The sequence below is a fragment of the Schistocerca serialis genome, chromosome 3 (assembly GCF_023864345.2).
Source record: "Schistocerca serialis cubense isolate TAMUIC-IGC-003099 chromosome 3, iqSchSeri2.2, whole genome shotgun sequence".
Taxonomy (NCBI): Eukaryota; Metazoa; Arthropoda; class Insecta; order Orthoptera; family Acrididae; genus Schistocerca; species Schistocerca serialis.
In genome coordinates, this window is record NC_064640.1 from 461,100,164 (window position 1) to 461,126,015 (window position 25,852).

Below are 25,852 nucleotides of genomic sequence, written 5' to 3' on the forward strand. Positions count from 1 at the left end.
GGGATTTAATAACTTTTTGTAAAATTTCCTTGTCAAAGAGTGTGCAGTTGTAGACAAGTTGGCCTCAAACAGATGCCTTGTAGAGCAGTAAAAATAAATACTATACTTTCATTGATTTAATATTTCTGAGGTGAGGCAGCACACACACACACACACACACACACACACACACACACACACACACACACACACACAGAGCACAGCTGAATTACTTTCCCTATCCTTCCCAAATGCAAGTTTATGCTTAGTCTACAACATTCTTTATTTTTTATTCATACAATGACATTGTTATCTATGGGTTGTTCAACACTATTCTTTCTTTTTGAAATGTATTTTGGTTTGTTTTTTTCAGATACTTGCAACACTATCTTTCCTATGTTGTAAGTCTCATTTCTTCCCATAACTCCTGAATCTAACCATATTTCATACAAATATGGGAGCCATGTACTATTTAAATTCCTCCTCCTCCCTTTCCATCCAAAATATGAGGTGAACATGTATTTCACCAACAAATGTTTGGAGATTGTTGAGGAATATTTTCTGAGTATTTTGGTGTAAGGGACTAATGGTCTCTGGTGACTTGTTACATTGCATTTTTATTTGATTTCTTGAAAATTTCTGCACAACAGTAAAAATTTTGATTGTATGTGCTGTGTCTCTTGCTTGGAAACAAACTCATTCCATTCACTCCTGGTACTTGCTACTGGCTCTTCACCCTAAGGTTTATATTGAGCACTGCTCGGTTTGACTCAGGTTTGTTTTTCCAGCGGTGACAGTTATACTTTAACAGTGATACAAGCATTATGGTTAGGTTTATGTATGAAGAGTTGGCCAATATGGACCTTGGGTATTGGTTCACCGAATGCAATAGAAGAGTGCAACAATGATGCAATGCTGAGCTACTCCTGCAGCAATGGCAAACACATCATACTACTTTTGCATCTGTACATAGGTGCCTGAGAGAAATGCAATACTTCCATGTGCATGTTACAGACTCCACTCATGTCATGAAAAACTCTTCAGAGAGACATAGGTAACTGGGGTAATGAAACAAATAATTACATTAAAACTCTGTAATGAACCACAAGAAACCATGGGTCCCTTAGGCAACAATATTTACAAATTACCCTTTAACAATCTCAATTTTTTTCAGCAGAGATCAAGTTCACTCTGTAAAGCACTGTGGCTCTGAAAGACTCCATTTTTCATTTCAAAACTACACTTATTTTTTTGCCAGTCACCTTTTAGGTCAATTTAATTTATCCAACTTTTCCTGGTGAATACATTTTGTTCCTGCAAGTGTGCAAATTATGTCTACTCCTGCCACCACCTTTTAATTGGTCGTAGAACATTTTCCTGCCACAAATTTCCTTATATGTTTGAAAATGTGTAAGCCACTTTGCAGCAAATCTGGTGAATAATACAGATGTTACAACAACTCATGATTTACATTCCTCAATTTATCCATTCCCAAAACACCATTGCGTGGAGTTGCTTTGTCATAATGAAAGATATATTTTTTTCCCTTTTGAAATACAATCCTTTTGTCTAGATGGATTCTTTTTTGTAGAAGAAATCCATGTGTAAATATGAAAAGTATACTAGACAGTTGACAATCAGAAGGTGATTGAAATAAAAGGAAATTAGGTTTTTTTTCCGTAATACCACTGCTGCCATTTAAGATGTTTATGTAAAATAAGACAGTCATATACAGGGGATGGGTAAAATATGGAAAGACTGTGAGACATGCTTGCTTGAACATAAATGCAGATGCTAGCCAGGCCTGCAGATGTACTGTTGTGTTTGACCATGAACAGCATCTATACAGTGTCTTCAATGTGCTGCAAGTGTCAGGCATGGTCAGAATAGTGTTCTGTGTAGTTGTATGGACAGTATATTGGAGCTAAATGAACTCAAACATGCACCAATTGCTGGTCCTCATATGTTGGGTGCTTCTGTAACCAAGGTAGTTAAAATATTTGGTGTTTCAAGAGGCACCATATTGAAATTTGTTCTGGACACAGGGTAAGTAGAAAAAGTCATCTGTTAAGTCACAAAGTGTCCAAAAGTGTGTATTGAGTGATTGTGACAGACAGTGATTGAAGAGGAGTGTGATTAAAATAAGCGAATGTGAGCTGCAAAATTCACTGCAGAACTCAATGTCTCACTGTTGAACCCTACGAGCACCAAAACCACATGATGGGAGCTGGGGATTATATGTTGGGCTGAAACTGCAAAACCACTCATCAGCAATGGAAATGTCAATAACAGGAAAATGTAATGCTGAAGCCATAAAAACTTGTGTCTGGAGAAATGAAAGGATGTCATTTGGTCAGATAAGTGTGTTTCCAACTCCTGACCAAGTTTATGTGCCAAGAGTGAAACATAGTGGGGGTTCAGTGATGACTCAGACAGCTGTATTGTGGTACACCATGGGCTCCATGGTTACTCCGCAAGTCACATTATTGCCAAGGATTATATGACCATTATAGTTGTTCAGATCCATCCCATAGTACACTGTTTGTTCCCCAATGCTGATGCTGGGTTCCAAGATAAGGCCCTTGTTCAGGCGGTGTTCTCTGTCCAGGACAAGTTTTGTGAACACAAGGATGAATTGTTGCATCACCCCTAGCCACCACAGTTACCAGATGCCCACATTATTTAGTCTTTGTGGCCTACTTTTGAGAGAAGGGTGCATAATTGCCATCCATCTCCATCATCATTACCTGAACTTCTCAGTATTTTGCAGAAAGTATGGTATAAGATTCCCTTTAAAACCCTACAAAACCTGTATTTATCCATTGCTAGACAAAAGGAAGCTATTTTAACACCAACAGGTTTTCTACACACTATTAGGCATGGTAATGTGTTTAGTTTTAGGTGTTTCCATATTTATGAACAACTCCTGTATGTATTGTAGCGGATGCTCTTATTTGAAAACATAAACTTGATAATGCTTACGCTTGCTACTTTTTTCATTTCATTTCATTTCATTTTATTATCTTCCTGTATATGATGTAGGAATTGTCACAACAAAGTTATCATACTAGTACAAGTACTACAGACATAATAATGGAGTATCACTTTCAAGACTTTTTTAAAAGTACAAGTTTATACATACAAATTAAAATTTTTGGCAATAAATTTACACACAATCAAAGTACTCATCTACGTCATAGAAAGTTTTCCTTAAAAGGTAATTTTTAAGTTCAGTCTTAAATTTTACTTCATCTATTATTGCCTTCATGTACACTGGCAGAGCATTGTAGAGTTTTATTCCAAAATAACTTACATGCTTTTGGGTTTGTTTGTCCTTACCCTTTCTACATACAAATTCTTACGAGTTCTAGTATTATAATTATGGCAGTCCTCATTTGTACGTAGATTTTTCATATGTGCTCTTGTACACAGAATGCTTTTAAAAATATACAGTGATGGTATTGTGAGTATTTGCAGTTCTTTGAAAAGGGGCCTACAATGAGTTCTTGGAGAGTTATGTGTTATGATTCGTACAGCTCTTTTCTGAAATTTGAAGATATCTGTTAAGCTTCATTTAGTTTTACCCCAGAACACTATGCCATAAGACACGATGGACTGAAAGTAAGTAAAATACACTAGTCTAGTACAGTCTGTGCTGCATACTCTAGATAATATCCTCAATGCAAAACATGCCGAATTGAGCCTGTGGGATAAGTACTTGAGATGGTCTTTCCAGCTTAAGTTTTGATCAATGTGCATGCCCAAAAACTTTGTGGATTGTACACTCTCTATCTTCTTATCCATTAGTTTTAACTGGAGGTCCATATCTTGAGTTGCTTTGCCGTACTGTATATAATTTGTTTTACTTAGATTAAGTGTTAACTCATTAGCATTAAACCAATGTTGAATATATTTCAGGACTATATCAGTTGTGGTGGTTAATGATTTTTTATCATCACTTATAATTATGCTAGTGTCATCTGCAAACAACATTATTTTGGTAGAAATATTAGGATTTTTTATGTCATTTATATAAAGTAAGAATAATAAAGGACCGAGAACACTGCCATGTGGGACACCTATTTCAATTTCTTTACATCTGAGACCCACTTGAATTTCTGATTTTTATGCTCTGCTATGATTTCTACCACCTGAGTTCTATCTTGAAGGTAAGATTCAAACCACTGCTTCACAACTCCCCTTACAGCTATTGCCTCCATCTTGTTTAACAGAATTTTGTGATTTACTGTATCAAAAGCTTTAGATAAATTTAAGTTAATTCCCAATACACATTTTTTAGTGTCGAGACTCCTGACAATCTCTTTGGTATAGGCATGGATAGCTGATTCTTTGCTGTGGCCTGAGCAAAAGCCATGTTGATTGCAGTTTAGAAGTTTGTGAGCATCTAAGTAATTTATGAGTCTGGTTTTCATTAATTTCTCTAGAATTTTTGAAAATGATTGGAGAAGGGATATTGGTCTATAATTTTCTACCTTGTATGGATCTCCCTTTTTAAACAGAGTTCTAACATTAGAGATTTTCAACCTCCCAGGAAACACACCTTCGCTGAAAGACAAATTGGCAATATGTACCAGGGGCTTTATAATTTGTTGGCCGACTATTTTGTTATTGACACAGGCACTTCATCCACACCTGCAGACATTTTTGATTTTAGACTCTTTATCACCTTTAATATTTCATTATCATTTGTGGGAGTTAACAACATACTACTGTCTACTTTTGGGGCTGTTAATTTCTCATGTTTAGTAAAGTTTTTACTTAATGACACTGGTACACTTAAAAAGTAATTATTAATGTAATTTGCCAGAGTTTCATCTTTTAATTCAATATTTTCACTATTTTTGAGTACTATTTCCTGATCCTTGAGGCCCTTACCTGTTTCCCTTTTCACAATTTCCCAAATAGTTTTTGATTTATTGCCTGATCACTTGGTAGCATGGTGTACAGACACAGTTTATAAAAGGGTTCCTCTTTCCCTGTCATGCTTTTGAATTGTTTCACATCTCCAAGTATTCTTTTTGATATAAATGCCAGAAAACTCATCATGGAAGTGGTGAGTAAATAAGGCAACAGTGATTTGTATTTTAGTTGAGAGAAATGCATTATATACTTTTGGATGTTGATGATAATTAAACATGACTGGCAGCTAACTTGTAAAGTGCTTGGCTCCATTTGTTGACACTTTACTTAATGTGTATGTGTTCATATTTTTTCAACTGATTGAACAACATATAGCAATTAAATAAATGAGCCAAATACCGTATGAAGGTAGAAGAAAATAATTTACAGTTGTGGTATAAGAGCATTAAGAGGTGAACATAATTAATCAGTGTGGTAATGATGGAAATCCTGAAATAAGAAGTAAAAATGTTGGAGAAAATGTTGCAGAATAATTTTGTTTTAAGATTTTTACAGACCTTAATTTTAGTGCTTATTAAATTATCTAGAAAAATTAAAAAAAACAGTAATTTTTACTATTAACATTCTCATTGTGTTGAGTGAAAGTGTTATGTAAAACCTGTTAAACTTACCAGTAACCACAACACCATCTGATCGCTGACATGTAATTTTGCCATCATGTGAAATAACCCAATCAAATGTCAGACAAGCACCACTAAAGCAGGGTCGAGTTTCCCATAATGCAGTAGGGCAAGCCTCACCTTCTGGGCTTGGGTGTCGCAAAATGGCTCGTGACCTTGTCATGTAACCATCTGGAAGAAAAAACTTATATGTACAAATATGTCATGGACATATCTCAAAACAGAATTAATAAAATGTCATATTATGTCAAATTTAAATATATTTATGGTTGAAAATTTAATTTGTTATCATGTAACACCTATTTAATCTGCATAAAAAGAATATGTCCAATTAAACTGCTTTTGTACTGGAAAACTGGAAAATCCTGAGTGCCCTGGAAAAATAGAGATGGTGTCTCTTACAGTCTACAAGGAAATACAACCAGTAATGAGTACAATCAGGAAGAAACGCATTTCATTTTTCAGACATCTAATCAGAACACCAGAGAACAAGGCCATCAGGAGAATAACAGAAAAATTGTGGAATAGTAAGTGCAACATTAAGTGGATTACAGAAATAGAGGAAGATATGGATGAGCTACAGATTACATTGGAAGACCTAAGAAACAAAACTGACAAAATCAGGAAACTCAACAGACAAACAAACCAGACAGCAAACGAAAATCAACAAACAGACAATAGGAAGGGTGATTTCTGATGAAGAAAGAAGGATGAGATCTGAGAGAATGAAGAAGTACTGGGCTGACAGGAAACTGAAAAATCCTTTGGGTAAAGTTGGCTAGAGTGGTCCAATGAAGGCCATAAAATGTAAATAATAATAAATAATAACACTGTGTCCCAAACCATTAAGATCAAAATTATGCAGACTCTAGATGACCCTAAATTGTGTATTGTTTAATAATGTAGCATTGGTCTGAAATGTGTATTTAAGTAGGTAAGAGGCCTTGAATGAACAGTGCGTGTGAGAGATATGTTTGTAAGCTGCATATGTTTTATAACAAGTAGCTGCCTGTCTCATCAATATTGGTGGTGCTACTTTAGGAACAAATTCACAGTTACCTGAAATATATCCAAAGTATAGTGTCCTAATATTTGCAGTTGTTGACTGGTTATCAGGAATGAGTATTACTCATTACAGGAACTAACAGATATCCATTTAATGTATAGTGAAATGGGATGTAGGGCCGGGAAAGATAAATGACTGTACAGAGAAAAGTTTAACATCAGGTGACATCCCAACTGGAAGAAATTTATCGCCCTGGATAGAAATCTATGAGAAACTGGGTCATTCAGGTCACAGGTTCTATACAAAGAACTGTTCATGTACTGGAAATTGCAGAGGTAGTGTTAAATTATGCAAGAGAAAATTTGTTGATAAGCACCAATCAAGTACCTTATGATATGCACACTTTAAAGAGTACTATGTGGAGGGTACTTGCTGTGTCAGTAGCTTATCCAGCACAGTATTGCACCATTGTACTTCCTACAGTTTGTATTGTTCACATGTGAGGCCTCCTTCAACCATTATAGAGCTTTTGATGGCCACAACTGCAGTTTAATGTGTGAGGAAAATCCATGTGTCACAGACATCTGAGATCACCAGTATTGATTCTCTATCAACTTATGGGCTGAAAATATAAAATATCAATTATTTACTGCAATCTATTTGAATAGTGCATGTTCCTGATGTTCTTATAAGACATGCTACCATAGTTTTTGGAACTGTACTGTCTTTGACACAAAACCTTGCTGTCAGCTAGCCAGAGACTAAGTTTGAGTCATTCACTTAAGTTGCAAATGAAACTGCCTGCCCCTCAGGTTTCCAAATCCAGCCATCTGTACTTTCTGACAGAACTGTAGAGTGCGAAAGTTTCTGGAGGCAGTGTCATTTTCTGGTGAAACTGCTGTAGTGCTCTATCTGCTAGTTGTCTAGTGGTAAACATTGCTCACTGTAGATGGAAAATCATGAGTTCATGTCCCCTTATTTCTTTAATTCTGTAAACTCTGTTTCATTCATATGCCAAAATTATCAGTCCACTGCTATCTCAAAGACAATTACATCACTTTCTAACACATGAGTAATAGTAAAATGCTCCAGAAACATATCTACGAAAGAACTCATGGCTCTGTCAAGAACAGAACATTTTATGCTTGACAAGTTCCTTGAAATGCAGTGGCCACCTGCCACCTGCTACCTGCCACTGTCCATCAGCTACCAGTCAGTGTCTGCTCAGATGATTTAAGTGCAGTGCACTTTGGCCATGCTTCTACTCTTGCATTGGCAATCATGAAATTTTTTATTATTATAGTTTGATATTCCATGCAAAACAACTTCGGTAACCTAAGAGAACACAGTTAAGAAACACAATGGTGCAGTCAAGTATCATACAGCATCGAATATGAGGAATACTGAAGTGTGTAAACTATCATAACTGTGAAAAGTTACCTAAAACAAATTTTGGTAGTTATATAAGTTCGAAACATTTATGTCCTGCCTGTTGGTGAGTAGGTTACTATGAATGTATGTACCGGTTATCTTTTTTTATTTGGATAGTTTAATCTTATAACTGTAGTGTAATTTTACAAAATAGAGTCTCAAGTGGAGGAGGACCTAACAGTTGCAACATATTGTTCTCTTTGACTTTAGTAGAGGTGTGAAGGCAGCAGAGACTGCTAAAAACTTTTGTGCCATGTGTGGGACAAGTGCTAGTAAGGAAATCACATAAGAAAATGGTATCCTCACTTCAAGGTACAGTGTTCTGGCATGAATGATCTCCCATATTCAGGAAGTTCCACTAATTAGCAAGTATGATGAACTGTTATCATCTAACCTTCAAGCAACATTTTCATTCCTGACACATGAACATTTGTGTCAGACCGGGACTCAAACCCGGATCTCCTGCTTATCATGATTGGTCATCTTAAACACTTTGGCTGTACATGCACTCTCCCCAGACCGATTTAAACCTCCATATGCCACATTGTCTTCATCCCCTAATTGGTATGGACAGCTGATGAAGTTACGGTGACTGACTGCAATAAGTGGAAAATCTGAGTTCGAGTCCTGGTCCAGCACAAATGCTCATGTGTCACAAATAGATTGTATATCTATCTCAAAGAATTTGCCATCAGCAAATAATTTGATAATAACTGAGACACCTTTCATTAGCAGTGTAAGAAAAATGACCAATCAACTGTTGATATCATATGGTGATGCCTACCTGCACTTAGCTGATTTCACAAAAAAATTTATAATGAAAATTTCTTTCCAGAGAAAAATGCACTTTCAATCTGGCTTGACCACATTGTTAACTCTAAACCAGTTATTTCCACAAGCATGGAATCCATAAACTGTCTAAGCATTGTCAGACTCTCTTAAATAATGTGAGCTAATATACTGTTTTTAATATGATTGATTTCTCTCTTATATGTACTGTTGTGTTTAACACTGTAATTGAAAAATTCTATAAAAATAGGCACCAACACAAATGATTTACAAATTAGCATGATAATCTTAGGATAAAAATCTATTTTAATAAAACAGTAAGTGTCTGTAACATGAGCTTGCCTAAATTGTCACAAATTTTGACTTCAAAACAATCTGTGACAATTGGAATAGATATATAAAGAAACCAGTTAATAAATTATTGTACCACAGTTGTGTGGTCACAAAAAACTTAAAAGAGTTGGAGCAAAAGCAGAAACACCAGGCATTATGAGCCATGCAATATCAAGGTTTTCAACCTTATTCTACGGGATAATGAAAGTAGAGAGATGATTTACCATGGTGAAGTTTTCTTAAGTTTTTCGTTATTGATTTTTCATCTGACTGCCTGTAGCTCTGTCATGGAAGAGGTGAAAAACTTGTCTCCATAGAGACTGGAAATGAAAGCTAACACAGCCTTCAGTTTACAGTGCAAACACATTACCTTGCAGCCAACAAACAACTGCAGTATCTACATCCCACTCATTGCTCCATTGGTGGTGAAGGCAGATAATTCACAATGTAAAAGACATAATTACTTCCAGATTATGTGTGGAATGACTTCCCTAGACTAAAAAGTAATAAATTGATAACCCAATGTCGCACCTTAAGTGGAAATCACTCAGATTATTCAATGGAAATGACAAGAACATATCAAATGATTACAGCAGGATAATTCTGTTCCAACTATGAAGTAACTTGAAGATGAGTTGCCAAATATATTCTGCATTGTTGCCGAGTCTAAGTTATATTAGCAGGAATGGGTTTGGAAGTAATGGTTACAACTTTCATCTTGATGATGGAGCCACTGAAGGCTAGACTACTGAAACTATAAGGCAATGAGTTTTATCCCCATTTCTGTAACTAAGATGAAGGGTTAGAGCATAATTACCAAGAATATTCACATGCACCAACTGCAAATAAACATCATAAATCAGTAATTGTCACAACTATATTTGTTTTTCTGTCTTAAGCATACTGTAAAATGAGAAGCTCATTCACCAGATGTGATGCATTTTTGGAGCATCTTCAGCAGTTATACTCCAAATATTATGAGTAGGTAACAGATCTTCTGATTTTTATACACTTAAAAATGCTTTTCATAGGAATGCCTCATTGTTACTACCCCCAAAATGGAGGAACATAAAAGATGAAGCAACAACACAGCATGGACTGCAAAGCATGAACAGCCACAGAAAAATTTTGTAAGCTATGAATAACATGCAAATTTGAATATAAGAAAAAATAGTGTGTAATAAACCCATTTGAAATGACCAAAAAGGTGGTTTCAAACAACCAAGTGAAAAGGAATACAGCTAATTTGCAAAGTGCATGTTTTATTCCAGCTTCCACTAACTTGAAAGGTCAAGCACTTTTCATCAGAACATGGAAAAGTTAACAAAATACTGTTGACAGTAACGGTCAGGATGTGTCATTCAATCAATAAAAACCAAACGAATGAAAAGCATCAACTACTGGAATGATTTCAGTACTGTACATGATGAATAAAAGTGCAAAGGGTCTAATGAATGTTTCTATTTGCAATGTGCAGTATGCTAATGATAAGAAGAAACCAAAATAGCAATAAGAGTGATACTCAATGTGAAACAGCTGTGAGAAACTTGATGAAGACCATGCCACAGAACATGGTTATACAGTGCACTGCACTATGATCACCTGAGATGACACCAGATAGTGGCTGATGGCCAGTGGCTGTTGCAGGTAGCATAAACTGTCTGATCTTGATACAGCCATGAGATCTTTTGTGGAATGTTCTTAGAATGTTTTGCTATTAGTGATTTGTTATAACGTCAAGTTTAACACATATATTTCAGAACGACACAACACATATAAGTCACATAGCAAGTTGACAAGCAAGACATGTGTACATGTTAGCATTCGAATGAGCACTGAGTCCCAGTCTAGCAGCCACTCTCGGCTGGCTGCTTAGGTGGCGCAGCTGCTGCATGGCTGGCAGACAGCGCTGCATGTGGAGGACGCACGTAATTGTGCGGCGGCACTTTAAATGATCGGCGAGTCACAACACTTTTCCCCCCTTTGAAATTGTTGCACTGGTCTTGATGGAGGTGTCCTGGAGATGGCTAACATCCATAGGCGTTGTCTGACTCGCCGTAAAGTCTCGAGGAGGAGGCTTACCGTATGGACAGAAGTGTCCCCGATGATAACGGGTCGAGATGACAGGAGACGTAGGGGTCGAATCTGCTGGGGCCCCATGCACCAATCTGCCCGTTGTGGCAAGTCCAGTTGATATGACAGGAGACATGGGCGATGTGTCGGCATCCGTTGGAGGAGGAGGTGAGTAGATTTGCTCTGACAGAAGATGGTCATCCGGTTCCTGCATGGGCACGTCTCCTGGTGGTGTCCGTTCTTGTGCTGGCATCGCGATGAAGGTGAGAGGGCTGTGTTGTGAGTATTGAGAGATGCCAAGATCCCGAGCGTCAGGTGGAGCCAAAGGTGATGTAGCGGCATTCGGAACAGGCATTGCTGGCACATGAGGCTGAAGCTGGTCCGAATGACGCACTGCAACACCCGTGTCCGTCAGAATTTCATACAGGCGTCTGCCACGATGTCTTAAGATGTGGCCCGGGCTCCATTTTGGCCACCTGCCATATCCCTGTACCCAGACGAGGTCGTCGGCGGTGAACCGGCCAAGTGAAGGCACCCGCGGCCATGAGGTGGAAGGCCGCAGAAGATGAAGTAGCGTGCGGGGCTGTCGGCCATGTAAGAGCTCAGCCGGGCTGTGGTCGCCCATGGGGGTGAAACGGTAAGACGCCAGATACTGGAGAAGTGCATCATCAGCAGCAGAAGAAGTCAGAAGTTTCCGCATCTGAGCGTTAAATGTGCGGACCAGTCGTTCAGCCTCACCGTTGGGTTGTGGATGGAACGGCGGGGCCGTGAAATGCATAACACCGTGACGAGCACAAAAATCCGCAAATTCGGAAGAGGCAAATTGCGGACCATTATCAGTAACAAGAGTAAAGGGGAGACTGTCCAAAGAAAAAATGCAGGCAAGAGCACTGGTGGTTGCCGCAGTGGTAGGCGACATGCAACCGACAATGAAAGGAAAGTTAGAGTAGGCGTCAATTACGAGGAGCCAATAAGTACCTAAAAAGGGTCCCACAAAGTCAGCATGAATGCGCTCTCAGGGCTTCTCAGGCGAAGGCCACGGTGACAAAGATGACTTCGGGGCAGCGGCCTGTGACGCACAAGGGCCGCAGGCAGCGATCATGTGTGCTATTTCAGAGTCGATGCCAGGCCAGTACACATGACGGCGTGCCAGAGATTTTGTGCGAGACACACCCCAGTGCCCTTGGTGAACGAGGCACAAGACCGAAGCACGCAAAGTCGCAGGTACCACAACATGCGGTGAAGCATTGTCAGTGGAGAGGAGGATAACACCATCCCTAGCCGTAAGGCGGTAGCACAAAGTGTAGTAGTTCCGCAACGGATCAGAAGTCTTAGCGGACGGGCGATCTGGCCAACCCTTCTGAATACAGCGTAAAACCCGGGAGAGGGTAGGGTCAGAACCCGTAGCAGCCGCCAGTCTGTCCCCAGTGATGGGGAACCCATCCACAACCCGCTGCTTGGCAACATCCACGTGGAAACACAAAAGTTCGTCCCTATCGAATGCCTGATCAGGACTCATGGGAAGGCGAGACAGAGCATCAGCATTTGCATGTTGAGCCGTTGGCCAGAAATGAATCTCATAATTGAAACGAGACAAGTAAAGAGCCCAACACTGGAAGCGGTGTGCAGCCTTGTCAGGAAGTGACGTTGATGGATGAAACAAGGAAACAAGTGGTTTGTGATCCGTAACAAGACGAAATTTTGAGCCATAGAGAAAAACACCAATCTTATGAAGAGCATAAATAATGGCCAAAGCTTCTTTCTCAATTTGAGAATACTTTTGTAGGGCATCCGTGAGCGTTTTGGAGGCATAAGCAATGGGTTGTTCCAAACCGTCAGAAAAACGGTGCGCAAGGACTGCACCGACCCCATATTGAGAGGCGTCTGTGGCAAGAACAAGATGTTGGCCAGGTCGATAAGTAGCCAGGCATGGGGCCTGTTTCAGCATAGTCTTCAATTTCTGGAAAGCCGCTTCTCATGACGTGGACCAGTGAAAAGGCACGTTTTTATGCAACAGGCGATGCAACGGCTGAGCCATCGAAGCCGCAGATGGTAAAAACTTGTGATAGTATGCTATTTTCCCCAAGAAGGCCTGCAGTTCCTTAACAGATGTAAGGCGAGGAAGGGCATCGATCACAGTGACAGTTTGCTGAAGCGGACGAATACCATCCCGAGAGAGTTGAAACCCCAAGTACGTGATAGATGCCTGAAAAAATTGTGATTTCTGAAGATTACACTTAAGACCGGCAGTCTGTAAGACATGAAAAAGTGTGGCGAGATTTTGAAGATGTTCTTCAGTGGTGTAGCCAGTGACAACAATGTCGTCCATGTAATTGATACACCCAGGGACAGGGAGCAATAATTGTTCCAAGAATCGCTGAAAGAGGGCAGGGGCGCTAGCAACCCCGAATGGCAAGCGTTGGTACTGATAAAGGCCGAAAGACGTGTTAAGGACCAGAAATTGCCGGGAAGCAGCATCGAGAGGAAGTTGATGATAAGCCTCTGACAGGTCAATTTGAGAAAAATACTGGCCTCCAGCAAGTTTAGTGAACAGTTCTTCAGGACGGGGCATAGGGTAAGTGTCGATGAGGCATTGAGCATTTACAGTGGCTTTGAAATCGCCACAGAGACGAATATCACCATTTGGCTTAGCAACGACAACGACAGGACAGGACAGGACCACTCACTGGAAGTGACAGGAAGCAAGACCCCTGAAGTAGTGAGACGATCCAACTCCCGTTTTACCTTATCACGAAGGGCCACAGGAATGGGCCGAGCCCAAAAAAACTTAGGCCGAGCAGTGGGTTTGAGCGTGATATGAGCTTCAAAGTCGTTTGCACGGCCTAACCCAGGAGAAAAAAGATACGAAAATGTCGTCGACAAGGAATCCAGTTGAGCATAAGGAATAGCATCATAGACAATATTGACAGAGTCATCTATGGAGAACCCAAAAACGCGAAATGCATCAAAACCAAAAAGATTTTCTGCGTTGCTCTGGTCGACCACAAATATGGGAACAGTGCGAACAACGGATCTGTAAGATACCTCAGCATTAAACTGTCCCAAGAGAGAAATCTTCTGTTTATTGTACGTCCGTAATTGCCGAGTGACAGGTGACAGGAGTGGAGAACCCAACTGAAGATACATCTGAGAATTAATTATAGTGGCAGCAGAACTGGTATCCACTTGCATGTGAACATCTCGACCAAGGATTTGGACAGTGAGGAATAACTTCCCTGAAAGGGAAGAAGTGCAGTTGACAGACAACACAGAATCAGAATCAGCATCATGTTCATGAACATCATGTATGCGGTCGGATTTGCAAACGGAAGACACACGACCTTTCTTTTTGCAATTGTGACACACAGCCCAACGTTGGGGACAATCCTCGCGTGAATGTTTCGTATAACACTGCGGACATAAAGGAAGTTGCCTTGGGTTTTGCAGCAGTTTCTTAGCGGGTTGTTTACGGCTAGGCCGAGGCTGCGCGTGGGAGCACACTGCAGCCACGTCGGCCGGCGGGGACACACCGCACGCGTCGTCAACAGCGCACAGAGGTTGTATTTCCCCGACATCACCCCACGCCTCTATTTGCGCCCCAGCGGCGTGAGAAATTTCAAAAGACTGCGCAATGGAGAGAACTTCATCTAGAGTCAGATTCGCCAACTGAAGGGCACATTGCCGAACTTCTTTGTCGGGCACCGACCGTATAATAGCATCCCGTACCATGGAATCGGCATATGATTCTTTGTGAACGTCAGTAACAAATTGACACTTTCGACTGAGGCCGTGAAGTTCAGCAGCCCAAGCGCGATAGGATTGATGTGGCTGTTTTTGACAACAATAAAAGGCAACACGAGAGGCTACCACATGTGTTTGCTTTTGAAAATAGACAGACAGAAGTGAGCACATTTCAGCAAAGGACAAAAACGCTGGATTCTTCAAAGGAGCCAATTGCGACAACAACCGATACATTTGAGGTGAAATCCAGGAAAGGAACAGGGACTTACATGGTTGTTCGTCCGTGACATGAAATGCCAAGAAGTGCTGTCGAAGACGTTTTTCATAATCAGACCAGTCTTCCACCTTCTCGTCATAAGGAGGAAAAGGAGGCATAGCCAATGACGAGAAATGCCCCGCATTTGAGTCCGTGATGAAATCGCGAATCGCCGCTGTTAGAAGCGTTTGCTGTTCAAGGAGATTTTGCAATAGTTGCTCGACAGTAGCCATGGAACCCTGTGGGTCAACGGGGTGAAAAGGAAAAATCCCATCCTCGTCGCCAATTGTTATAACGTCAACTTTAACACATATATTTCAGAACGACACAACACATGTAAGTCACAGAGTAAGTTGACAAGCAAGACATGTGTACACGTTAGCATGCAACATAATATATAAAATTAGAGGAAGAAGAGGACTCAAACTCAGGACTTTGCATCTACAGTGAGCCAGCAGCCATGCTTTGTTTCAAGACTGTGCCTCTTGTCTTCCATGAAAGAATTTGATTTCAACAGGGTGCTGTATCATCCTGCTTCAATAATAATACCCATGAGCACATAAACACTGGATAACCTCATTGTTAGATTGGAGGAGAGGTAATGTCCCATATCCACTACAATTTCTGGATATCACTCTGATGGATGTTTTCCTGTGGGATTGTATAAAGTTGTTGGTGCATCAGACTCTAGTAAAAAGCAAAGAGAAACTGTTTTGTAGGGTTCTAACTGCCTGTCTCATTTTACAACAGGTAACATGACTATTTGAGAGAGAGTAGCAAAATTTTATGCACTGTTGTAATGAATCTCCTGAGATTGGCAGTCATAACTTTAGATTGATTAAGCTGTTGCTGCTTTACTCTCTGTACAGTTTTGGCCACAACAGTTTTTGACACGCTGTATGTGAACATCTTGATACCAAAAATAATCTTCACAGGTAGAGCAATTTCCAATGGCAACTGCATGTATTTTTGTAAAAAAATCCCCTATGCTCTTTACATATATGTATATACAAATCAGTTAATCATATTATTACATTAATATTATGAAATATTGTCAGTGGAATGCAACAGAGAACATTATGTGTTAGATGCCACTGATGACTGGCGACACCCGTAGCTAGTCTGGTAAAATAAAATACTACTGGCAAGTGGTGTCTGTCAAACAATTAATTAATAATATAACATATTTAAAACCCTGTATATCTCAGTGTCTTATATGCTTTTCTCAATAAGTATTTAGAGCAATAAACATTGGCATATGTCTGGTGATACTAAACACATAATTCTAATAATAATAATTGATGATGTGGTTACATGTTTTTGGTTTGGTGATGTTGTACCAGGCAACCAAGACAATAGTGGCACAACCAAGTCACTACAAGTTATGCCCATGCTTGCCCAACCATTCATTCTGTTTCCTAATGTAGAATAAATTAAAAACTACACAAGGGTAAAAATTGCCAAAGATTCTTGCCATGTGTCCTGCTGTGACAGAATGATCATATGGCTGATATAAATTCACAAGTCTGGAAATTAAACACATATGAATATTTCATCATTCTCATGGTGCAAACTCCCATGAGATAAACACATATAATAACATCACTGCAAGTGTATCAAGCACTGCAAGCCTCCATATGGAATGCAGCACATAATTTTACCATGTTGTGACAAAAGATCTCAAAACACACTGTACTCTTATGTAGGACTGACACACTACTAAGTTGCTAACATAGTTTTTTAAAGAAAAATTTTATGTACTGTGACTTTGGCTTCACTATTGTAGTGTCGAATAAACCTTTAACTTATATTACAGTCACAATTCTTTATGACAATTATGTCAAAATATAGAAAAATAATTAATACTTGATAATAGTCAGATTTTTCAAGGGTTATTATTGTTGTCATTATTGTTATCATTCTGAAAATAGGGTTGATAAAGTTTTGCTTGCTAGTCTATCCTGTGAAAGCCTCTTCATCTCTACATAACTAGTGCAATACATACCTGCTTGAACCTGTTTACTGTAATTGAGATTTGGTCTCCCTATGCAACATCCCACACACACACCACACAGTGAAGCTTTTGTCCCTTACCAAATTAACTATTCCTTTGTGCCTTAGAATGTGTTGGCTCAATCAATTCTTTCATTTACTCAGGTTACACTGTGAATTTCTTTTCTCTCTGGTATGATTCAGTGACTCTTAATGAGCTATCTGATCTACCCATCTAATCAACATTCTGTCTACTTTAGATATAATTGCATAATATGATAACAATCATAACTGGCTTCAGATATATGCTAGCCATCTCCAGATTCTACACATAATAAGTGCATTTGTTCACCACATGCCAGCTGTGATATATGGAATGTGGAGACGGCCAATGCATGGTGGAAAACAATTACGACTGTTGTAATATTATGTGATTGTATCAAGTATCATATGAAGCACTGTCATAGTGTTGTAGACATTACATGGTGCAGTTGACCGTGAGGCTGTGTGGCCACTTTTCACTAACAGTCAGTGCAGATACTGCTTTTTCCCTATGAATTGAGTGAGGTGACAGTGGTCAGCCTTTGGACTAATGCATCGGAGCAGTAAAGTTCAAATCCCTGTCCCACCATCATCATATACATTTCCCATGGTTGTCCCTTTAAGCTAAATGCCCAGATGGTTCCCTGGAAAGGATGTGGTCAGTTTACTTTCCATGTTTCCTCAATCTATATTCAAGCTCAATCACTAATGATACAATCATTTACAGACCATAGAATCCTAATCTTACTTCCTTCTACTGTGTGGCCTGAGCGTTTTGGGTATTGCTAGGAGATCTAGCAGCACACCCCAAGATTTAGGAAACTGATAAACCATGTTTCACCACACAAGGTGTTTTCCATGCTCACAGTTGGTATGTAGGGACATAGATCAATCCAGATGCATTGTGGGAATCCCACTGCCAACAAACACGTTCTCTCAATGTTATGATAAGGAATGCCAGTGGGTTGCAAATTGGGTCACATCTACATCCTGCTTGGCTATCTGGACCTTTCTACCAATACTTCTCAGATGACAACCTACCACAGTTACTTCAGGATATGCCATTAGTTGTACACAATGATCCATGTAGTGTGACTCATGTTACACCAGTACAGCTTCGTTAGACAGCAAGGCAGTATATAAATTGACACTACTTTGGGTGACGGATTGTCCATGGTAAGCCAGTAGGTTGTTCGCACAGATATACAGACTTGAGTCAAACAGACTACTACTGGTGGGGTCATTTGAAGGTACAGTTGTATTCACTAACTTCATCACTCTAAATCCAGTGCATACCTACCAACATAGCATTCCAGCTAATCTCACTGCACTGAAATGAGTGAAGTGGTCACACTCTGGTTGTAATTGTGCATGTATGAAGATGGGCAGCCCACATTTTGAGCACATGCTGCACTCATACATATAAATAAATCACTAGAAATCTGTGTTACTTTTATTTGTACATGCCACACAACCATCAATTAATGAGAGATAATTAGCTACATTTGGATAAAAACATGAGTAAGGTTGTCTATTGGTTATGTCTTCAGCACACTTGGGAGAACAGACTGCCAGCATATTACTTCACATAACATGCATGGTGGCTGTGTGCACTGCCCTACTCAAAGGAAACACCTATTCACTTTCAACCTAAAAAAATGTGATTTCTGCATTTAGGATGAGGATTAGCATTTATGATAAAGAGAACATTTTTTGTTGATTTTTGCACACTTTGTTGTAGTACATTACGTAAATTTGCTTCATACTTGTGTTTGCAAGGTTCTAAACAATTTTAGGGTGCCAACCACTGTCTAATCAAGGTGTACTCTCTGTAGGGCAAATTCCAAGATTGTTCCTACTATGAGGCATACTTGTCAAAGCTGACCAACACTGATGAGCCATACCACTGCACAGATTGAATATAACTTGGCGGGGTAGTGGGCAGATAACCTAGTAAGGGAAATATACATGTGGAGCAGATTTGAAAGTGGAATCATTATATCCATGATAGAGGCTGTAATTGGGGAAACCCACTGACATACATGGCCTTGACAAGGGCAGACTGTTAAGGTTCAGTGTGTGGGAATGAGCATCTTGAAAACAGCAGAGCTGGTCAACTGTTCATGTGTTGCTCTCATGAGCATCTATAGAAAGTGGTTGAAGGACAATGAAACCACAAGTAGGTGCTTAGGTGTTGGATCTCCATGCCTCATCACTGAATGTGGCGGATACGTTTTCCCACTTTACAAAGGAGGATACGTGGCAGTCTGTGGCAGATATGTGGCAGGGTGAAATTCTGATGCAAGAACAATTGTTTCAAAGCACACTGTTGAGTACACATTGTCGAACATGGAAATTCACAGCAGATGACTCCTACATGTTCCCACATTGCCCCCGATGACATTGTCAATTACAATTGCAGTGGGTACAGGATTACTAAGACATGACTGTGGATCAACGGAAATGTGTCATCTGTTTGAATGAACCACATTTCTTGTTATAGTATGTCAATAGCTGTACCTGGATATACCATCATCCAGGCAAGCAGATACTCAAAATGTGCAGTATGCCATGGATGCAGGCCAGTGGGGGCAGTGTTATGCTGTGAGGGACATTTGCCTGGGCTTATGTGCAACCTGTGGTAGTAATCAAAGGCATTGTGAATGCTGAGGGCTACAGGTCACCTGCATCCCTCCACACTTGAGTCTTCCTTGATGGAGATGATATTTTCCATCATGACAACTGTCTGTGTCACAAGCTCTAAATCACGCTACAGTGGTTTGAAGAGCATGACAGCAAACTACACTGACATATTGGCTACCAAATTTGCTGTGATGTACTGAAGCGGAAGAAAACTATCAATGCAGGTGTCCAGGGTTTGGTTGTAATGTGCAGCACAGTTTTAATATATCGCCTTTCATGTCGGCCTATACTGCTCTAATAAGAACACTGTTCCACCTAAACTCAGCTTTAAATTTGTTGTTAAGTCATTCTCCATGTTGCCATTCCCTGTGGAGGTACTAGTTTTGCAGCACCTGGGGAGCTATACAAAGGAGTTGTTTTTGCAAAAGTAGATTGGAGCTTCTAGTTAGTCTAGGAGGTGTGTTTGCATCACTCCTTTGGAAGAACACTGTGCAGCACCTGAGGAGCTTTACAAAGCAGTTGTTTTTGCAAAAGTAGCTTGCAGCTTCTAGTTAGTCTAGGAAGTGTGTTTGCATCACTCCTTTGGAAGAACACTGTCTGCCAATACAGTTGTTTTTAAACAAACCTCAGTCAAGGACAATGAGGTTCATGCCAGCATGTAATGCAGTTATAAGTGAAGGACACTGCAGTCATTGGCAAGTGTGAAATTAAGAAACACTCGTATATAATATGACATATGATGAATTGAGCTAATAAAATTTTTGATGGCCTTTAGAGTGAAAGTAGTACAAATCATTATGTAGTTCATTAACATTATAATGATATCACTATACTGCAACACTAGTACTCTAAAATGTGAGATATTTACTCTGAAAAGAATTTTTTTGAGAGAAAGGAATTTACAAACCATTAGAAGAACTCTGACAGTTCCGGTGACAGTGTGACCAGTGACTCCATTCTGAAACCTGACAGTCACCCTTGCATGGCGCATAGCATTTATCGGTTGTGTGTATGTCTGGAGCATCTCCACAGAGATAATCATCTACAGGTTCACCATCTCTTAAGCATGTCACATTTCTTGTAATAGTGCCATGTCCACACCATGCTCCCTTAAACAAAAAAGTTGTATAAATTTATTACTAAGAGCTAAAAAAAATCTTTAATACCAATTTTTTTATATGACTTCACATTTAGCAACTGTACTGTATGCACTAAAGCAATTACAAAATGGATATAGTAGCATAAGGAATTGTGTAGGTGTCTTTATGTTCATAGGTAAAAATTCTCAGAAAAGAAGAAGGAAGACATAACTTATCAGTGGGAAAAAAACATGTCTACACAAAATATACAGAAGGTCAGCAACTGAAAAGCATAAAGGGAATATATTATAACATTACAGAATATGGCAATAGATTAGAATGAGTATTTACAGATCCCAATATGTAATATATACCAATAACAAAACTGTAAAACTGTTGTGTCTGTATGTGTGTATGTTTGAACACACTAATATCCAAAACTACTAGACGAATTTTAAAAATTATTCCATTCTGCGGTGGCAGATCGATGCAGAAACCTCATTTTAAGTTGATTGTAAAAACACAATTGCAGATTTATAATTTATTTATTATGTGTTTCACATGGGTAGTCTTATCTGGGTGAAACAATAAATGAATTACAAATCTATAACCTATAATTGGTTTTGCAATCAACAGATGAATTTTTATGGAGTTTTTACAGGTAACTTCAGTGTAACCTGGGGGCAACAGCAGGTATAATTTCACAAAAATAGGATCACAGAAAAAAATACTGCAATTTAAAATTTTATAAATGTGAAAGTATGTTTGTGTGTTACTTTTTCATGATTAAACTGCTGAATCAGTTTTGATGAAATTTGGTATGGAAATACCTTCAACCCTGAGGAAGAACACAGGCTATGATAGAACGTAAAAAGAAAAGTTGATGCTTAAAAGTGTGAACTGGAGCATGGAACATATTCTTTTTTTACATCAGTGAGCATAAGCCATGCTAAAAATTTTTAAATTTGTTGCATAATATACACGCTATATAATGTATAGCTACTTCGCACTTGCACTGTGATTAGCATAAGTGGAAGGAAAAACGTCACTGTGAAGGCACTCAAAAGGGGTCTCAGTGTCATGACAGCTCCTAGAAATGTGCCCATTTCAGGTTCAAATGGCTCTGAGCACTATGGGACTTAACATCTATGGTCATCAGTCCCCTAGAACTTAGAACTACTTAAACCTAACTAACCTAAGGACATTACACAACACCCACTCATCATGAGGCAGAGAAAATCCCAGACCCCACTGGGAATCGAACCCGGGAACCCGGGCCAGGGAAGCGAGAAAGCTACCACACAACCATGAGCTGCGGACCCATTTCAGGTTTCATCTGTGAAGCACAGCAAGTAACCAACACACTTCCACCAAATGTGGCAGGAGAAATTCACCAGAAGACTTAGAGGTGCTCATTAATACACAGTCCCCAAAATTGAATATCTCAAGTGATGAGAGGCTCACACTCAAGAGGCTCCGAGACGATAGCAGTATCATGGTGTTACAAGCAGACAAAGGGAACTCCACAGACATTTTGCAGCAGGCTGATTACGATGAGAAAGTGTATAAGTGCATCAACTTCTGCAGGACCATACATACAGACTTTCTAAATGAGACACTGTGAACAAAGTGGACATGAAGGCCAGAACTCTCTCGAACAAAACCAGTATGCTTGACAAGGTCATCAAACAACTATGAATGAGAGTTCCAGTTCCCCCTAGACCAGATTGGTTGCTGAAAGTACACAAAGAGGATGTGCCACTGTGCACAATAGTCAGCAGCACTGGGTGCATCAACATATCCAACAGCCAAATACTTAAAGAAACTGCTGTTTCCATTTGTGCGGAGGTGTATTCACCACATTCACAGTTCAGAAAAGTTCTTGTAAAGTCTTAAGCAACTACATACTACAAAATTTGTTATAATGATCAGTTTTGATGTGGTATCCCTGTTCACCAGGGTGTCACTCAGGGACTCTCTGGAACTGGTTGCAGAGAAATTTGACAGTGCTCTGTTGGGCCTGTTTGGGAACATACTCACCTGAAGTTACTTTCTGTATGGAGGCCAATAGTACAAGCAGACAAATGTTCAAATGTGTGTGAAATCTTATGGGACTTAACTGCTAAGGCCATCAGTCCCTAAGCTCACACACTACTTAACCTAAATTATCCTAAGGACAAACACACACAACCATGACTGAGGGAGGACTTGAACCTCCACCGGGAGCAGCCACACAGTCCATGACTGCAGCGCCTTAGACTGCTTGGCCAAGCAGACAAATGCTGTAACTATGGGCAGCCCTCTGTTTCCAGTGGTTCCCAACATGTTCCTGGAGGGTTTAGAAGAGGAGGCATCAGGGATGGCGAGGTACAAACCAACGTGCTTCTTTATGCACATGAATGGTACATTTGCGATCTGGCCTCATGGCAGGGAGAGGCTCAATGAGTCTCTGGAACATCTTACCTCATGCCATCCAAATATTAAGTTCACTATGGAACTGGAAAAGGATAGCCAGTTTTCATTTCTGGATATACCTGTCAAAAGGAGAGCAGATAGGTCATTTGGCCACAGTGTGTATTGAAAACCTACAAATACTGACTTAAAACTGAAAGCTGGAAATGGTCACAACTCAATGTAGAAGAATGGAGTTCCGAAGACATTAGTCCACAGGGCAGACAACTTGTCAGACCCAGACAGTTTGGGAGCAGAAATACAGCATCTACGATCAATGTTCTGCAAGAATTGATACATGGCCCAACAGATTAAGAAGGTCCTTCAGCCAGCCACTTTGCCATACAATCTAAAAGAAAAGCACAATTAGGCAAAGGCTGTTTTGTACAGGCCCTGTGTGGGATATACTTCCGTCAAAATCAGCAGCATTCTCAGGAAGCATAACATTAAGTGTGTGTTCTGTCCACCTGCCAAAATAAGAGGACTTCTGGGAAATGTGGAAGGTCACCTGGGAATATGAGAACTAAGAGTTTATAATATATCCTGCCAAAGTGGCATCTCATATATTGGCTAAATAACTAGGACTGTGGACATCTGATGTGAAGAATATAAGAGGCACAACAGACTAACATAAGTAACGAAATCAACTATTATTGACCACTGTCTGGAACTTAGACATTCCATGAAGTATGATGAAATGAAGGTTCTGGAAGAGACCCCCCAGATACTGAGACAGTGTTATAAGAGAGTCCATAGAGATAAAGGTGATGGAAAACCTCATGAATCATGAGACTGTGTATAAATCCAGTGGAGCCTGGGATCCTCTACTGGATTGCTGAAGACATAATGAAAGCAGCAATAGAAATCCACAAGAAGAAGGAGGGTGTGGACACAGGGAACAAACCCCACATGGACCACTAGGAGCATCGGACTGAAGATGAAACTTTGCAGGGTGCATCCAGCAGGAATGGACCACAGAGGGAATACCTAGAACTGTGCTGGACTGAAAATAGAATGCCTGCATCCAGACATGCACACCAGTCTGAAAACAGAACACCTAAGGGTGCTGCTAGTGGGAGCAAACTGAATACAGAATGCCTGGAACTGAACATGGAAGGGGAAGGCTGTGATTATAATTACTGGACTCTTTCCACTTGATGAGCAGTCTCAGGTAGCACCTAATGAAGACAAGCCATGTTGTCAAAATATCAGAACCAACTCTGATCTGAACTACACCTTCCCCACATTACAGGGTAAATGCCTTGAAACACCAAATTATTTCAAAAGAGGTAAAATTTCAGTTTATCAGACTATGATACATGCCTCCCTACTGTCATATGTTTTTCCTCTGGGCCTTTTTCATGTCAGTATCAGAACACTGATTGTTTTGACTTCGACAGTTTGAGATGTAATGTGTGCCCTATCACTGTTTCTGTCATCCACGTATTGTGACATTTGGATTGGGTGTGGTTACAGGCAATCCATTCGTTCTAAATTTCAAGTTTATTTAATTATTTACTAACCTGATCCACATATATGTGAGAAAAGCACACATGTTTGGCACATATATTGCACACAGCTCCTCCTCACCCCTCCCTGTGCCTATCTCTTTCTCCACTGTCTCTCTGTCCACTTCATCCTCTTCCCTCTCTCTCCATCCATATCTCTGCACAAAACCACCTTCCTCCATTTCTTTTCCCATCTCCTCCTTCCCCCATTTCTTTTTCCATCTTCTCCTGTCCCTTCTCTCCCTATCCATTCCCTGTAGCCCCGTCTTTGTGTGCCTCCTCCTGCTCCCTCTCTCCTTTCGTCCTCTCTTCTATCCATCTCAGTCATCCCCTAGCCATGACCATCTGCACATGTAACCCCTGCATTATATCTTGATAAAACAGGCTGCTATTACCTGCACAACACACCTGTTGTGAGGGCAGCCTACATACTGGGGGCTGGAAAATTGTTTCTTGCTCCTGCAATGTAGGCTGCCCTGCAAAATACATCAACTAGGCACACCAATACTTTTTCCACACAACAAGCTTGTCGTGCAGGGCAGCCTATATGGCAGGTGCTGAAATACTAGTTTTTCGCCTATATCTGTATCTCCATTCCTGCTGCAGCTAGAAGGATAGGAGATACTTATGAAGTCTGCTGTTTGTATGCCAAATTGGGCTAAAATCGATCAGAATGTTTTACTCTTATGGTTTTAGTAGCCGTTCACAACAGACAGTGTCTTGTGGCGACGTACAAGGTCTGTTCAAAAAATTCCGGAACATTTGTAATTATGCACCAGTGGTATGTTGGAGCAAAATGCAGTTGGCATCACTCCATATGCCTGTGTTTAATGTGTAACTGCCATAAGTTTCTTTGTTGTGATTTTTTCGGATGAATCCAGGTTCTGTTTACAGCATCATGATGTTCGCATCCATGTTTGGCGACATCGCGGTGAACACACATTGGACTTGTGTATTCGTCATCGTCA

General features: G+C 40.0%; 1 protein-coding gene across 7 annotated transcripts in view; it reads right to left on the minus strand.

The window, feature by feature from the left end:
• LOC126470365 (thrombospondin type-1 domain-containing protein 7A-like) overlaps positions 1-25,852 on the minus strand; it is a 1,214,159-nt gene that overhangs the window by 62,540 nt on the left and 1,125,767 nt on the right. For all 7 annotated transcript variants that reach the window (XM_050098173.1, XM_050098171.1, XM_050098172.1 and 4 more), the window contains 2 exons: positions 20,754-20,955; positions 5,532-5,711 (listed from right to left, as the gene is read on the minus strand). In XM_050098173.1, coding sequence (XP_049954130.1) covers positions 5,532-5,711; positions 20,754-20,955 — 382 coding nt within the window. The remainder of the gene's footprint in view (positions 1-5,531; positions 5,712-20,753; positions 20,956-25,852) is intronic.